Consider the following 15,560-nt stretch of genomic DNA (forward strand, 5'->3'; position numbering starts at 1 on the left):
TGTGGTCACTTGCTACATGTAACCCCTCAACACAAGTAATATGAGATGGCCAACACCTTTTATCAAAACTCGAGTATAGTCAATAGTCACTAAAACTAAGTTCCAACTGGTGCATTGATTTTATCCACAAATACAAAAAATAAAAAATTAAAAAAAGAACTGGTCCATGGAACCAGAGTGTACTTAAATGTCATCACTCAGATGTACTGAGTTTTATGCTTACTTGGTCCTTAAAATGTAATCATTCGAATATACTTGAAAAACAAGATTAATCATCATTCAAATATCCTAAATGTCAATGAAAATCATCTGCATCAAGAAGAAAGAAATATCATATTTATGTGGATTTATTTGACTCGCAAGATCTGTAAACTCTTGGACGTTCCCTATTACACAGTGGAAATATATATAGTGTGTATTGCCATGGACAGAAATTATAAAAGAAAAATACATGGCCTCAAACAACAAATTTCGAATCAACAACTTCTTTTTAGAATTAAATGTCTGACAGACACCAAAGCCACGAGCGTGGAGAGATACATTACCTCCTTTTGGAGAAAAAAAAGAGTTGGAAAATGGGGGGGAAAAAAAGAGATACAAACCCAAAGATGGGAACGAAAGCACAAGCTCCGTTGCAACAGCCAGGTGCTTCAAAAATAAATCACAGACCTATCATGGCAAGGATGATATTGACAGCAGCTGGGACATTCAAATCAGGGACGAAAAACAGAGTTGAGAAATGCTATGTACTCCTCTGTTGGAACATGATATTATGGCATAAGACTGCATTTGGGTCATTCAAATCAAGAAGGGAAAAACATGAGTTGCCATGCCAAACATGCTCATGTACTAGCCCATTTTTATTAGTGAATGAACCCAAAGGAAAATTTGCATTCCCTGTTTATTCACGGAGGCGAAAAAGAAAAGAAGAAGGATCTTTTTCTTTGAAAAATGGGCGACACTTTGTGCCTTATTTCAGCTGTTCCTCTTCACAAAAACTATCTTGGGACTGGGAAGGAGCTGAAGAACACAGTTGTTCATCACTGGCTCTGGGTTATTCTCAAATCCTGGCTGAAGCCTTATCTGCAAATTAGAGTAATATAAGAAAGAATATTAAAGTCTGAAAATCTGGGCAGAAAGTTTCATTTTTGCTAGAAAATTTGCCCGTGTGAAAGCCGAATATTGTCATGGAAGTGTAATCCAGAAATTTGATGACAAGTGCCAGCAATAGTATGCCAGTTAAAAATGTCATGGAGCGGCAAACCAGGAATATCATATGCCAGTAAGGGTTAAAACTTCCATCATCCACCACATACCAACGTAAACAAGCCACAAACGTTCCACCTCGCAAGATGGAGATTTAATAGGTCATCTTTTCAAATCTTCCATTCGTATCATAGCGGCACCAACAATATCATGATCTGACATGAACCTTTGAGTAGAGGTGAGGGAAAGCACCCCAAAGAAAAACCCAAGCAAAGACGTAACACACTCACATGGCAGGGGCTTATCAAAACCATCCAAAATATAGCTGAAGAAAAACATCTAGCAATTGATTTGAGTAACATTGATAAGACTTTGATATACCAAGCAGTTTTGAGCGTCTTTATCATCATTAGCCTTTATTCACTGGCATTTATAAAATTATAAGCCCCTCCTCCTATACACAAATACAAAAATAAAACTAAAAGAAAACAGGACAAGGGGGAGTGGTGTGCAACAACTAGATGGGAGAGGTCCTCATAGATAATCGTGCCACTAACCAAACAAGTAGGTACAGGCCAACAGTAGAAAATTAGAAAATTAAGTATTTATCCTTTAAAGGTAACTGATCCTTTTTAAGACTTATTATGCTTTTCACAGATTAGACTTTCAATAAAGATAAGTAAATAAAATAGCTTCGTGATTTGTTCTTCTCCTGATGACCTACAGTTACCTAAGAGCTCAATTGGATGGTGGTCAGTAACCAAACAAAGATTATCTCAAAAGGATTGGGTTTTCAGTTTTGACGAATCAAAAAGAAGAAAACTGTGCTTGACTGAGATCCAAACTCTTCCTCCAGAAATATTAGTTCTGCGATTCTCCAGAAATATTAGCGGTGGGAAAGGTCTGCAGCCCTAATTATATATGTCGGTAAATACAGATCTTCCTGTGACACATCCCATGTGAGTTATGACTATAAGACTCGTGAAGTATTATAATCCTCCTAAAGAAATGCCTCGACTCCTAATACATAGAAAAGAACTCCAAATTAATCTTGCCAGTAATCTTGCCATTCTCTCTGCAAATCTCTATATGCAGTCAAATTCCTAATGCCAAATTATAGTACCCTTTTTGTTTTGCAGGCAATAGAAAGAGATATTATGGTCCTCAGAGCCAAGACTCCAACTCTTCAGGTACCACGGATAGAGAGCAAAACAGTCAGGAATGATTTCCCTCACATTTAATGAACTATGTAACATTAAAAGGCAATTAGTAGAAGGAAAATAATATAGAGAGAACCTCGTAGTACTCAAGCAATGAGGCAAAAAGTGTGGCCACTCCTAGGATTGCAAATTTCTGGCCAAGACAGGCTCGAGTTCCATATCCAAATGGCAGAAATGCAGCATTTTCATTGGGATCCTTCAGAAAATATGAGTCCCATTCCATATCCACAAATTCTTCTGCAGAAGACAGACAACACATGTTACCAAATATTTGTTATGAATGAATACTGCATTATATGGTTGGATTCCACATTCAGAATGATGCATCTTCCAAATTCTCCTTCCTTCTCTTCTAAATTGGGTGAATGATTCAAATAAAAACAGGATGAACATGCATCTAAATATGGATGCATCACCTCCAAACAATCTTCACACATAATCCAACCACTAGCTAACATTGATCCCAAAAAAAAACAGTTAAAAAACAAATAAATAACAATAGGAAAGGAATATGGGAAGTTCTGTTCAGTTGTGGAGAATGAATAGAAAACCGCATTCAAAAGTTAAAAGTGCAGAAAAGTAGTTTGAAATCTGGAACTTTATAACACGTGTTCATAAAAGAGAAAAACAGAAATTTTTTCTATTGTGTAAATGTAACTTGTGTTGAGAAGGAGACAGAGATGGTTTGGAAAAAAAATGTGGAAAACTGCATTTTCCAAATCCCCATTTTGTGTTCAGAAAAATTTTATATTTGAACAAGTTTTCTAATTTTCCATTTTTTCGGAGTAATTTTCCAGGCAACTGAGGTTGATTTCCACAAGTAAACAGCCCATAATTGACATCAATTTGCAGAGGCAAAAGTTCTATAGCTTCCAACATGGTATACATGGTACAAGGCAAGCTCTACTGGTTTTAATGCATCATATTACTACTTGCTACCAGTGAACATTAAGACAGGTTAAATAAAGTGAGATTACAAGGCACAATGTGAATAAATAGGGAAAGAGAAGGGCAGAATTAAACCTGAATCAGATCTCTTCTCAGCCTTTGACAGAAAACGGTATGGGTTAAACTGACTAGCATCGCTCCCCCAATTGGAATCATCCATTTGTACCAGCTGTACTGGGACAACAAGTATGGCTCCAGATGGTATTGTTACTCCTGTTTTAAGATTTAAGTCTGCAAGAAGCAAAAAATCAGCATTTACCATATGAGGACATCAGAAAAGAAAATTAAAGACATAGATAAGATCGATGTATACAAATGGAGGTTCATATGGTAAGCTAAGCACAATTGTCAAATATCATATTAAGGAACAAACTGTCTTATATAAATCTGAAAGTTGCTACAACATGGGAACTGGAATCAAAATCTATAATAGTATCAGCTGGGATGAATGGTATAAAGGAATAAAATATATCAATGTTCTAGTTATAGCATTAATCTGAAAGTTTTAATCTGCCTGTTCTCTATTTAAAAACTTTCAGATTAAAGCTGGGCTGATATAATGGTATCAGCTGTCAAACAGGTACATTAAAAATTTCAGATTAGACTTTCAGAATGTAGGAATAATAGCTTTTATGTCCAAGGGAATTCACATGAATCTTAAGGATAGAACCCTATGCTGGACACCTAAAGCAGATCCTGCAAGAACCATTGATACAGAAGCAACTTCTTACCATGACTAAGAGAACATCTTTGTAGCAAGGGCCCGGCTGGAAGAAGTCGAGCAGACTCATATAAAGTTGCCAATAAAAGGACCATCTTACCAATTCCTTGTTGGTCTTTTCCTTGTAAACCTTCCCGCACAGTAACAATCTCTGAGTGAATCTGTAGGAAATCAAAAATAAAATATGATGGATGACTAGAGTCCAATGATTAGGGATGTCCCAGATACATCATACAAAAGAAACCTTATCATTGAACAATGATAAATATTAACTTGTTAACCACCATATAGGGTTAACTTATTTTTCATATTATTATTTTTCTTCTCAACATGCCCCCTCACATGTGGTCAAGCTTCACTGTATAACTAGTCCAAACATATGCAACTATTTTAAATATTCGGTTAGCGGTGAGGTTTGGACTCGGGATCTCTTTGCCTGCTTCGATACCATGTTAAATTATTAACCAACATCTCATCTAAAAACTTAAGCTTGTAGATACAAGGTTAATTTATCTTTTAAATTATTATTTTTTACTCTCAACAATAAACACCAAATCATTGGCATGATTAGTAGGCCAATTTTTCAAGAAATGGCTGCATACATTTCAGATCTCTTTCTGCCAGACATAAAGTAATTATTTTATTCTGCTAAGAAGACTTCAAAGAGTTACAAACAATCAAAAATCCTCCAATGTTAACCTTAGAAAAATCCAATATCTGATTTGATTTTTCAAAACTAGTTATTCTTGTTTTCATATATTTGCTTCCTAAGGATATAATTTTCTACTAGTGTAATCACAGTTTTATATCCATTTGCTTTTGCTTGGAAAAAGTATAGACTAGTTAGGTTAATTCAGCACAGTGATTGTATAATGTTATTCGATAAAGGGCACAGAGACCTGGAAGTTTAATATCTTCAGCCACATAATATACAATTCATAAGATTGCAAAGAAATCAACTGAAAACTCAGGGAGACAATGTTCAAGTGTTGACGCGGACGTAATGAAATCTCACGAGTTCAAGCAAGGTTCATTGATCAGTCTGAGAGAGGTAAAGTTGCATACTTTTCATTTGACCTCGTCCCTTAAATGGATGGTAGAGGCACCTGTTTCTTCCACTTACCCCTTCTTTTCATATTTCAGCAATTTATTTCGCATATCCAATTATATCATTTAAGATTTTCTTGAAAAAGAAAAGAAACCGACATCTAGTTGTCATAAGCCATGAAATAACCAAAGTATGAAAAAGCTTTTGTTCTGCTTTTGGTAGATCTTGTTGTACTTCCTACAAATGAGACCTGTTTGAGCTCAAAGGTTAAAAAATGGCAAGGAGAAAAGGAATAGTCATCCAAGTCAAACAAGGTGTTCTACATTTTGGCAAGTAGAGATTTTAGAGCACGGTAATCTATCAATTCTCATGATGTAAAAAGGTGTTAAGAGTTGGATGTAGCAAAACTACTCATTGAAATTGTATATATAACAGAAACCTTCCCTCCATATTTAAGTAAGACCAGAGGAGTAGATGTACTTTCTATTTAAACAAAACAGCTACCTTATCTTGTATTTCAAAGTTTGTTGCAAGCCTCACTAAGACGTTACCAATAAGACCTGCAGTTGTTAGACACCCATGGAACATCATGCTTATCACATTTCCACATGGCTCTCTTGGATTCAGATGGCCATCAAGCTCTGGTGACAGTAAGTTAACTGGCATCCCAACAATAGAAAAATGTGGAGCAAGAGAGACAGCACCATCCACTGTATTTCTTCTTCCATTATGTTTCTGATCCGTTTCATAAAATACCCTGAAATTGTGACTACGCAGTTGAATGATGTCCTGGGTTAAGGATCTGAACTTTGTACAAAGATACTGGTATCTCCAGAATCCCCATCTCCAGAAAGGAATAAGACGATATGAGGCCCAAAAGCAAGCTTCCTTGGCAATCGTCATAAGAAGTTCTTCATAAATAGCTGCCTCAGACCAAGACAAAAAAGCATCCCCAAAGAGTGTAGTTCCCAAGATGGTAAAAGCAAAATGCTGAGAAACCATTTTACAGTCCAAACTCCCTTTGTTGGAGACATCTAGAATCCTTTCCATCACACAGTCCAGAACTTTTGTGGGAATCACATTTGCTCTCTCAAGCAGTTTCCCATTTATTTCTGTTTCTAATAAGTCCCTTCTCTTCTGTACCTGAGAAAGGATCAAAATATCATTTCCCCTGTGCTATCTTGATTGGTTAAAAATTGGAAATGATTCAGAAACATTTCACAAGCATAAGGGAAGCCAATTGGAAATGCATTACAAAATAACAAAATCTAAAAACTATAAATATAAAGCCAATGATTAAAATACTAGAAATGTTAGAAGATGTTTCCATATAAGGACACAAATAATTAAAAGTAATCAAACAAAACAACCTTATGAATCTCAAGTGTATATGTTCTTCTGACAGTAGCACTTTACCTGTGGACTTGCTGAGACACAGCTCGTGAAGTAGGGGAAAGCTTCAACCCATAGTTCGATTTCAACTGAGAGTGTCAATTACCTACAGTTAGTTCAATTTCAACTGAGAGTGTCAATTACCTACAGTCCTACAGATGACTATAGTGTGGAGGATACTGAGACATGTTTAAATGGAGCTGTCAAAGGGAGTTTGGACAATAAGTTTCCGAGAGGGTATAATCCTTGGGCTTTGATGGTCTCTAAGACACTGCTTGGAGCTCATTAGTTAGTGGGTGTTCTGAAAATGTTCATGTTGAGATTGAGTTGGAGAATAGTTATGTTAGTTCCTTCGACTGTTATTTGGGTAAAAGTGATCCCTGGTGTGGTTAGCCAGTGTTCTATTTCTGATACGGAATGCAAGCCTTTATATTAGGTGAAGTATCAAGAAGTATACCTGCTTTATGTGTCGATACAGGCTATGAGCCCAAGGCTTAAGACTTCAGAGAAAAAAGAGCAATTGGTGGAGATATAGGTTGGTGTCAGAAATTTGCATCTTATGAAGGATTGATAGAAAACCACATAAGATTAGAATAGCGTTGGCCCAAGGGTTAACAGGTCAAAATTAATGGTTTGTTTGAGATTACAAGAGACTTGCACCTCCTCTCACAGCTCTACAGGGGAAAGAGGATTCAAATGGACCCCAGAAGCAACTTATACACTTCAGACACTTAAAGCATGCTACCACTCAGGGACCAGTTTTAGCTGTCAGAATTCACCAAAATGTATATGATGTGGGACAGAAGAAAAACCGGGGAAGGAAGAAAGGGGGAAGAATTCAGAGTGAGTATAGAGAGAAGTCGGGGAAGGGAGAAGAAGAAGCAGCTGAAGAAGGAGAATTTGAAGAAAACAGAGGGAGGCCACAGAGGGGAGAGAAGGACAAACCAGATTAGGGAGAAACCATTACTCTTATTCAAACTTTATCATATTTTTTGTTTACATCAGCAATACCCACTTGTAGACTAAAAATTCCTATCACAAAATCTATCAGTTTCAAATTAAAAAATTCAAACAAAATCTGGAAAAATCCAATCACAAACCTACTAAATTCAAATAACAAACTTCAAACAAAATCTAAGACTTTAATATCAGGAATATGATAAATAAAAATGTAATAATAAATTAATCATCATCGTCGTCTATTGCACCTTATCCTAACAAAGTTAGGGTCAGTGCACAGCATTCATACTACCAATTGACTTCTACAATACAAATCCATACAAAAGAACAATGTGGAACAATTTTAAGCCGGATGCCCTTCTTGACGCAACCCTCCAGCAAGGAATGGTGAAATAACGTTCCGACGCCATGACCTATTGCCTAATATGGCAAGCCTCTTTCACTGAGAGCCTTAAAAAAATTACCAATGCAACAAGATACAATTAATTACAGGTTCAGGCAGTTCACCTGATTGACAAGCTATAGAATCAATATAGCTAACTCCGCTTAGTGGGATTAAGGTTTGGTATGTTAGAGTACAGGTGGTGCAAAGGTATGCTACATATTTTAAGAGCCATTGGTTCTCAAAAAAGAAAAATGCAAAATCAAGATATCCACATGGCTTGAAGATGTAGCCTCGCATAAGATCAGCAATATTCAAAAGAGAACCACAACCCCCCCCCCAAAAAAAAAAAACAAAAGCTGGTCAAATCATGGATAAAAAAACACCTGAGACCAACTATGCAAGAGAATCAACCCTAGTCTTCTAAAGATAGGTTATTCACAACATTAAAAAGACCTCTAACAAGTCCAATCTTCTCCAGCAGTAACTCATATGATGCACCAAATTCCACGAGGACAATTTGCATCACAGCTAATGATATTACGATTAGAAACTAAATACTTCCAAAAGTGCGCTAATTGGCTATCATGCACCAGGTAAAAACTTAACCAAAAGCAGACCAAACAAACAGACAATAATACATCAAGGGAAACAAAATTCATGTCTATACCTCATTAAAGGAGGATACAAAGAGGCTTGATCGCCCAAAGGATAAGTGGAATGCTCTTCCTGCCGTTGGCAATTTATCCACAGCCTTCAGGAGCATATCTTTAATATCTTCTGGATCTTTTATTGATACCAGAAGTTGAGTAGGACCCAACCATAACTTGACCACTGCTCCATATATCTGGTGTGACTTTGACAAAAATTCTGAAGACCAAAATGATATATCAATGCATTGTTTTCAGGATAAAACTACAAAAAATATTAGCAAGTAGTATTCATCACCCAAAATAAATGCACATACTCCATGCATTATTTCCTAGCACTGTAAAAAAAATGCATTAAAATAAAATACGAAATTGCAAAAAAAAAATAACTCTGAAAATCAAAATGTTATATCAAGACACTGTCATCAGCATCAAACTATAAAGAATGTTCATCAATCATCCATAATAAATGCATACACTGCATGCTTTATTTCTTAACACTGTTCAAAACTCGTCCTCTCCACAATAGTTAATATGATGACAAATAAACTGACTTCTTCTACAACGGATTGATAAAATTTGATGCATTCCCGTGGCATCTACCACCAAACAAAGGGATCAACAACTTAAAAAAGTCTATTACCAAGCAACCAAAGCTATCAAAAACTTAAAAGGTTCATTTGCTTTTTTACTTTTTGTGGACGACAAGCACCACATGGAGCCAAATACCAACTGCCACAAGGACAACTCCTTAACTGCCACCTGGCAAGCAAACACCAGCTTTGTAAGGTATTGTGTAGCTTGCATGAAAACTGTATAGGGATGTAAACGAGTCTCAATTAACCCCATTTAAAATTAAAACAAGTACAAAAATGAGGATATAGGTATAAGGGTTATTTATAAATTATCTTTGAGCAGAATGTAAATGGGGTTAATTGGGCCCCCATTTACATCCCCATGCCTGGAGCTGTGGACTCACACAACCAATCCCTTCAAGCTAAAAGATATCAATGAAACTCAGGCTGAGGCAGGGCCTGAGTCATCCTTTAAAGTCTAACCTCCTACAAAGGTGATATCAAGAGACTTATCAATTGGAGGCCTGGACTCAAGGTGTCATCAGGGTATGTTTTTCCCCTCAGAAACAGCACTGTCCCAATAAGCCTAGAGAGAAATTATTCACCAAAAGCAGAACATGATGTGCCTTCATATTTAACAGGCACCTATACATAGCATGTTGAAAAGACAATGTCCTGAGAATGACAACCATCCTCACATTCAGAGAATAAGAAGCCAGTTCTCTATCCTGTCTAATAAGGGCATGAGGCACCTATCGCATGAGGTGACCAAATTCTGGAAACCCTCTTTTGTGCACCAGGAGGCCCTATAAAAATTCCCCTCCTCCTATGTAGAAACAGGTCCTTCTCGCAACCTTTCACAGTCTCTCTCTCTCATAATCACTGAGTCCTCTCTCTTCCTCACTCTAGTCTGCTGGACAAGTCGATATAACCGTTGCATCCTACAAAATCCCTCTCAACTGCAATTATCAATTTGCTTAAAAACGGCGGCACAAAGGTGAAGAACATGTAATATTCTGAATGATAAACTATTAAACTAGATATACCGAAGTAAAAAAAAATTGTCCTCAAGGTTGTGGATTCAAACTTGGACATTTGTATTTGTTTCCTATGTACAAAAAATAGAAAAAACTTTAAAACAATAAACCAAAGGAAACTGAAAAGAAGTCCTTCTAAGTAAGGAAAAAATTCCGTTGCTTTAGGTTGTGAAGCAAATGTTGGGGGGAAATACAGGGACCGCTTTGTTGGCCCTTCTATAGCATTTGCGAGGCAAAAAGTGTTAACGCCGTAAATTATAAGCACGAGTAATTGTTGTTTAACTAAAAACGGAGTTTTTGCGTTCTCCTTTTAGATGAGATGACTAGTCAATCAGAGTCAACAATAAACCATAACTCTTTTTAACTTTTTGAGCCATATTCAACTTTCAGAAGTCCTAAAACTATGTCACGTAGGTATCTACTGTTTTTAACTATTGATTATTTAAGACGCCAAATAATTTCAACTTTCACTAAAATGGATATGTAGACTAGAAGTAGGGGGAATTTCCAAATGTGGATAGGCAAAACCAAACAGAACAAAGATTAATCAAAAAACAAATAAAATCAAAGAAAAACAGACCGGTAAGATCAGCCACGGAGAAGAGGCGGGAGTGGCCGAAGAAGGAGGGAGAGGGAGGACCAGGGATGGGCCTGCCCTTGGCCCATAATCTGAACAGTCCGGCGAGTTTGCGGAGCAAGAGAGCGGTGACGAGGATGAGCCCTATCCACAGCAAGGCATTGATCTCTCTATTGGCGTACTCTCTGAACAACAACTCCAGTTCTGATTGGGCGGAGCAAGAATCGGCCTTGTCCATGGAATTGGACGACGATCCGAAGAGAAGACGACGCAACACAGAGCAGCAGAAGTAGTAGAAGGATTCCTCTTCATCGCATGGTTTCTTCATTCTCGCATCGATCCGCTAGAATTTGGGAAAATGAATTTCTCAGTTAAGTTATATGAGAGGGGATATTTTGGGGGGACTCTTCCTTTTTCTTCTTTCACGAGTCATTTGTGAATTGTGATGGATGGTGAGGTGATGAGCGGCGTCTTTGACTTTCTAACGTTCCTCGTGTACACGAGTCATGCCACCTGCGTCCATGGGGATTTTATTGTGTAATTTTATTTTTTTATTTACGCACTATCATTCACGCTCTCTCATCAAAGCTGTCTCGATATTATCACGAGAAAGGTAAATCAAAATTATGTCTGGGTGATCAAGATTTTTTTTTTTCCACTTCCAAAAGGATACAATTTTTTTACTTCCCTCAATAATCAATCCCATATTAATACTTTACACCCTCTCATTTGCCACTCAATTATGCTCCTGGGACACTTTATTTTATTTTTTAATATTACCACCCAGAGTGATACGTACGCATGACGCACCTTTCTCGTTGTTTAAATAGATAACTACCTACTTATTATTGTATTCAATTCTAAGTACAACTAGCATTTTTGATTAATAATATTATCTAAAATTATCTTATACAATACAAAAAATATTTTGTGTAACATAGATAATACATCGTAAAATATAAAGAGTATATATTGTACGACACAAAAGAAATATACACTCTGTAAGTACATCAAATATTTATGTTATATAATATAACTCTTATAGAGTACCCTCCGCTGATATTATACTGAATAATATGCTTTACATTTGTCAAAAACTTCCCGGCTATTTCCTCTTGGTTTGGCCAAAAAAAACAAAACAAAAAAGTTGAAAAGGTCATCTCATGAGTTCGTTCAAAAGCTTGCGTGTGAATTGCAAGTTGCTTCCCTGCGCGTAGGAAGGCTCCACTATACATATTCCATCCTTTTTCATCCATTTCCACTGAAAAAGAACAAAAAGGCCCTACCCCTACCCCATCTATAGTCACAAAATGCAGAATGTTTCACCATGGAGCATTAGCCTCTTCCATTAAGATAACCTCCAGCTTGCTGCAATTCGCCTGTATGTCCTCTATCTCTTCCTCTAGGTTACAGAGCTTCACCTCAAGAGTTCTCATCTCCGCCTCTACCTGAGATCGTTCAAGTTTCTTAGCTTCCAAAACCTCTTGTTCAATCACAAGGCTCAAAAGGCGATCAAGCCTTGCACGCAGGAAGCCAACGTCCATGCCCATGTCCTCGAATGCCTTCAGGGTCTTGTCCCAGGTCGTGAAATGGCGCCGAGATGTTGTAATCTTTGAAGCCTTAATGGCATCTGCAATGTTGACAGTTTCAGAAATGATGCCCGCTATTAGTCTGCAGTTGAGCCCCTGAAGTAGACGACCATGGAGGAACGATTTTTTATGGCGGCAAAGCTCATAGTATTTTGTCCATACTTGACGGGGTATCTCTGAGTCGATGACTAGGCCATCCGCCACGATGGTGAAATCGTCGATGCTCTTTATGTCTTTGAAGTCAACAACAGATTCTGCAAATCTAATGCCTGCCAACAGTTTGGAGCCAGAACCTTCACTTTCATTCACAGATTGATCTGTGGCAGGCTCAGCACTGGCGTCCAAAATCATTGCGCTGTGCTCTTGGGCATTATCATGATGGAATTCCAGTGAAACTTGGTCAATAGATTCCTTGCCTTCATTATCATGGACCTCCAAATTCTGATCTTGATCTTTGTTAACAAGAAAATAGACGACTAATTAAGTTCCCAACTTCCCATTTTCAGACTACCAGAAGATGATGGAATCATGAAACGGAAAGGCTAGCCAACTTACCAGCATCTGTTGTTTTTATTTGAGCATCCACATTTAAGAGGCCAGTAGCTCCATCTACCTCGGTGAAAGCATTTGCTCTCAAAATATACACCTAGAGTAGACAGGGCACAGGTGCAATCATGATAAATATCAACATTAAGAAGTAACAACTTATGCCAGACTAGTAATTGTGATTCGGGAAGTTGAGGCATTCTATGCATTTTTAGTAATTCCACTATGACCTGCAGCAGGAATGCAGTTAGTATCCAAATCTAGAGGCCACAGAAACAGGAGTTACCTTAAACTTGCAAGCTTGAACCAGTTGAAAAACTATAACATCACCCTCAGCCAATTCATGTGCTATGGAAAACCCTCTCCATCCAGCACTCAGTCCAGTCTTATCTGCAAGATACTTTGTTCTGTACTCTTTGCCCCTTTCATCGACCAAAATAATAGTCTCAACATGCTTGGGTAAATTCAAATCGCAGAATCGCTTGGGTAAACCCTGTCATCAGATGAATTACTGTCAAAAATCCATCTAGTTCTTACAATTTAGAATAAGTCGGATGCCTGAAAAAGTTGGTATTGGGCTTGCCAGCCAAAATCCTCCCGCAACATGAGATCGCAGCATGGACTTCACAAAGGAAGGGAATTCGACTCCTAGGTTTTCTTGAACCTCTTTTGCCCTTTCCATAGCGGAGGACCTAAATTGGATACCTTCATTATGTCCAATGATCACTGCCCCCTCTGATTCACTGTTTTATCAGAAACACACAAGCACTACATTAGAATTATACAGTGTCTATCATCTTGCAATTGGATGAGGGGACGATTCACATAGTATTCACTGACCTTGTGAATGTCTTGGTATTTCTTGAAGGTCGTTCCTGCTCAATAATTCACAACAAATCCATACTACTTTACTGCTAGACTTAGACCCATCAAGTTAAAAACAAAAAGAAAAATATAAACAACACCACCAGTGTGAAAAACTAAGGAGCTTCAACTTTCCAGGTAAACACAATACTGACAGTTCCTGCTTCAAATTCAACTAACAGCTTTGGGCTCTGCCAAGAAGTGACTTAACTGGTTTGTTCCAGGTTTAGTTCCGTTTCATTTTTTATAAACCCCTTCCTGATAGGACCAACTCTAATTCAATGATTGGAACTAGAAAGGAAAATAAATTTCAGATTCATTCTTACATAAAATTTTGCCACATTGTTCCTGTACATGGTCTTGTATTATCAATATAACTTTTAAAAATTAATTAACATTATTAATACTGTGCGACCAACCCTAACTTGGTCAGGGTGATTTTGATGATGATGAAAGTATAAGTACATGAACAATTCCATTCTCCTTTCAGTTGAAAAATCCAAACACCAAACATATCCAAACACTTCATCTACTTTTATAGTGAGCTTTATCATCTTCTCTACTCCTAACTTCCGAGTTTCAGCAACAATGAAGATTTTTCTAGAAGAAACACAGAAAGATAAATATGCAGAATGTTGAGATTGTCTTGAATTCTTAACCAGACAAATTACTGATTCAATCTATATTATATATTGTAACATCCTCGTTCCCATCTCCATAACAATCAGTGATTCAGTTCACTGTACCTGTCCAACCCTAATACGGAGCATAATATACGAACTATGAAGGAAGAGAGAAACAAATGCCTCACTTTTCTCTTCTGCAACGAAGGTTTCGGATTCAAAGGCTTTCTCCTAAACATCTTTCTCCTGGCTTCCAATGGCTTCCTCTCATCCATCTGCCACGAGAGAACCAAAACAGTTTTCTGTTACAAATATATACATACAATACATAAACACATCTCCGCAGATACAGGGTAAGAGTAGTAGAATAAGTAGACCCTTGAGGAAGGAGAAGCAGGGCATTGAGATTCAGCCATTGTTTCTTCTTTCCAGAGAAGACCAAGGTACAGGAAGAGTTACTACAGTTATTGCACCCAAATCCTGTGTTTTAAGCTGATTTTTACACAAATTCTATATTATGGGGTTTAATGTTTAATATTTAATATTTAGTGTGTTTTTTTTTATCTAACGGTCACTTTGCAATTTCGATAACACAAATTTTATCTTCGATTTGGGTTTAGTTTTTGCAGATGATTTAATAATGTTAAACTCAAACTAAAATAGGATCAGTTATTAAAAAACAAACTCTAAATGTTTCAAATATTAAATTTAAATCATGCGAAATATTTGTAATAATAATAATAAGGCTGATTGGACATGGCACTCTCTGCGGGCAAACGAAGCAGACTTGAGAAATGGAGCCAAAATTTGAAATGAAAACGCCAACCCCCCCCCCCCCCCCCCCCCCCCCCCAAAGGTTTTAATTGTGAAAATATGTGTTTATTTTTATATTTTTAAAATTTATTTTGTAAAAAAAATTAAAATAATAAAAAGTCGTTTTAATTATTTTCATCACAAATAAGTTTAAAATTTTCAAAATGCATAAAATACTACAAATAAAAAGATGTATTTTTAATAATCTCAAAACAAATACTCAAAATACAAAATTAAAAATGAATTTAAAACTCAAAATTAAAACACAATGAAAACAATTTTTAAAAGTTGTGAAATTGCTCATATTTGCAATTTAGGGGTAAAATGGTCTTTTTGACCCTTCACGTACTTCACTCTTCAAACACATTTGTGCCCTTGAACTTTAAATCTTTTAATCATTTGAGTCTTT

The 15,560-nt window shown here is 36.9% G+C and overlaps 2 protein-coding genes across 3 annotated transcripts; both read right to left on the reverse strand.

Annotated features, from left to right (window-relative positions):
* Positions 1–364: 364 nt before the first annotated feature.
* On the reverse strand, positions 365–11,171 carry LOC127811899 (cytochrome P450 72A397-like). Its single transcript, XM_052352096.1, has 7 exons — positions 10,720–11,171; positions 8,548–8,747; positions 5,648–6,286; positions 4,106–4,256; positions 3,450–3,605; positions 2,503–2,663; positions 365–1,083 (listed from the first exon to the last, which is right to left on the reverse strand). Exons 1-7 carry the CDS (start codon positions 11,042–11,044, stop codon positions 976–978), a joined length of 1,740 nt encoding a protein of 579 aa, XP_052208056.1. The 5' UTR covers positions 11,045–11,171; the 3' UTR covers positions 365–975.
* A 564-nt stretch (positions 11,172–11,735) lies between these two features.
* On the reverse strand, positions 11,736–14,834 carry LOC127796464 (B3 domain-containing protein Os01g0234100-like). Of its 2 annotated transcripts, XM_052328620.1 has the most exons (7): positions 14,716–14,834; positions 14,527–14,613; positions 13,692–13,726; positions 13,435–13,594; positions 13,138–13,344; positions 12,861–12,951; positions 11,736–12,757 (listed from the first exon to the last, which is right to left on the reverse strand). In XM_052328620.1, the coding sequence occupies exons 1-7, from the start codon at positions 14,752–14,754 to the stop codon at positions 12,039–12,041; spliced, it is 1,338 nt and encodes a 445-aa protein (XP_052184580.1). In that variant the 5' UTR covers positions 14,755–14,834; the 3' UTR covers positions 11,736–12,038. The 2 variants fall into 2 exon arrangements, with proteins under 2 accessions (XP_052184580.1, XP_052184588.1); XM_052328628.1 differs by lacking the exons at positions 13,692–13,726; positions 14,716–14,834 and having other exon boundaries at positions 11,737–12,757.
* Positions 14,835–15,560: the final 726 nt, after the last annotated feature.

The sequence above is a fragment of the Diospyros lotus genome, chromosome 1, assembly GCF_014633365.1.
Source record: "Diospyros lotus cultivar Yz01 chromosome 1, ASM1463336v1, whole genome shotgun sequence".
NCBI lineage: Eukaryota > Viridiplantae > Streptophyta > Magnoliopsida > Ericales > Ebenaceae > Diospyros > Diospyros lotus.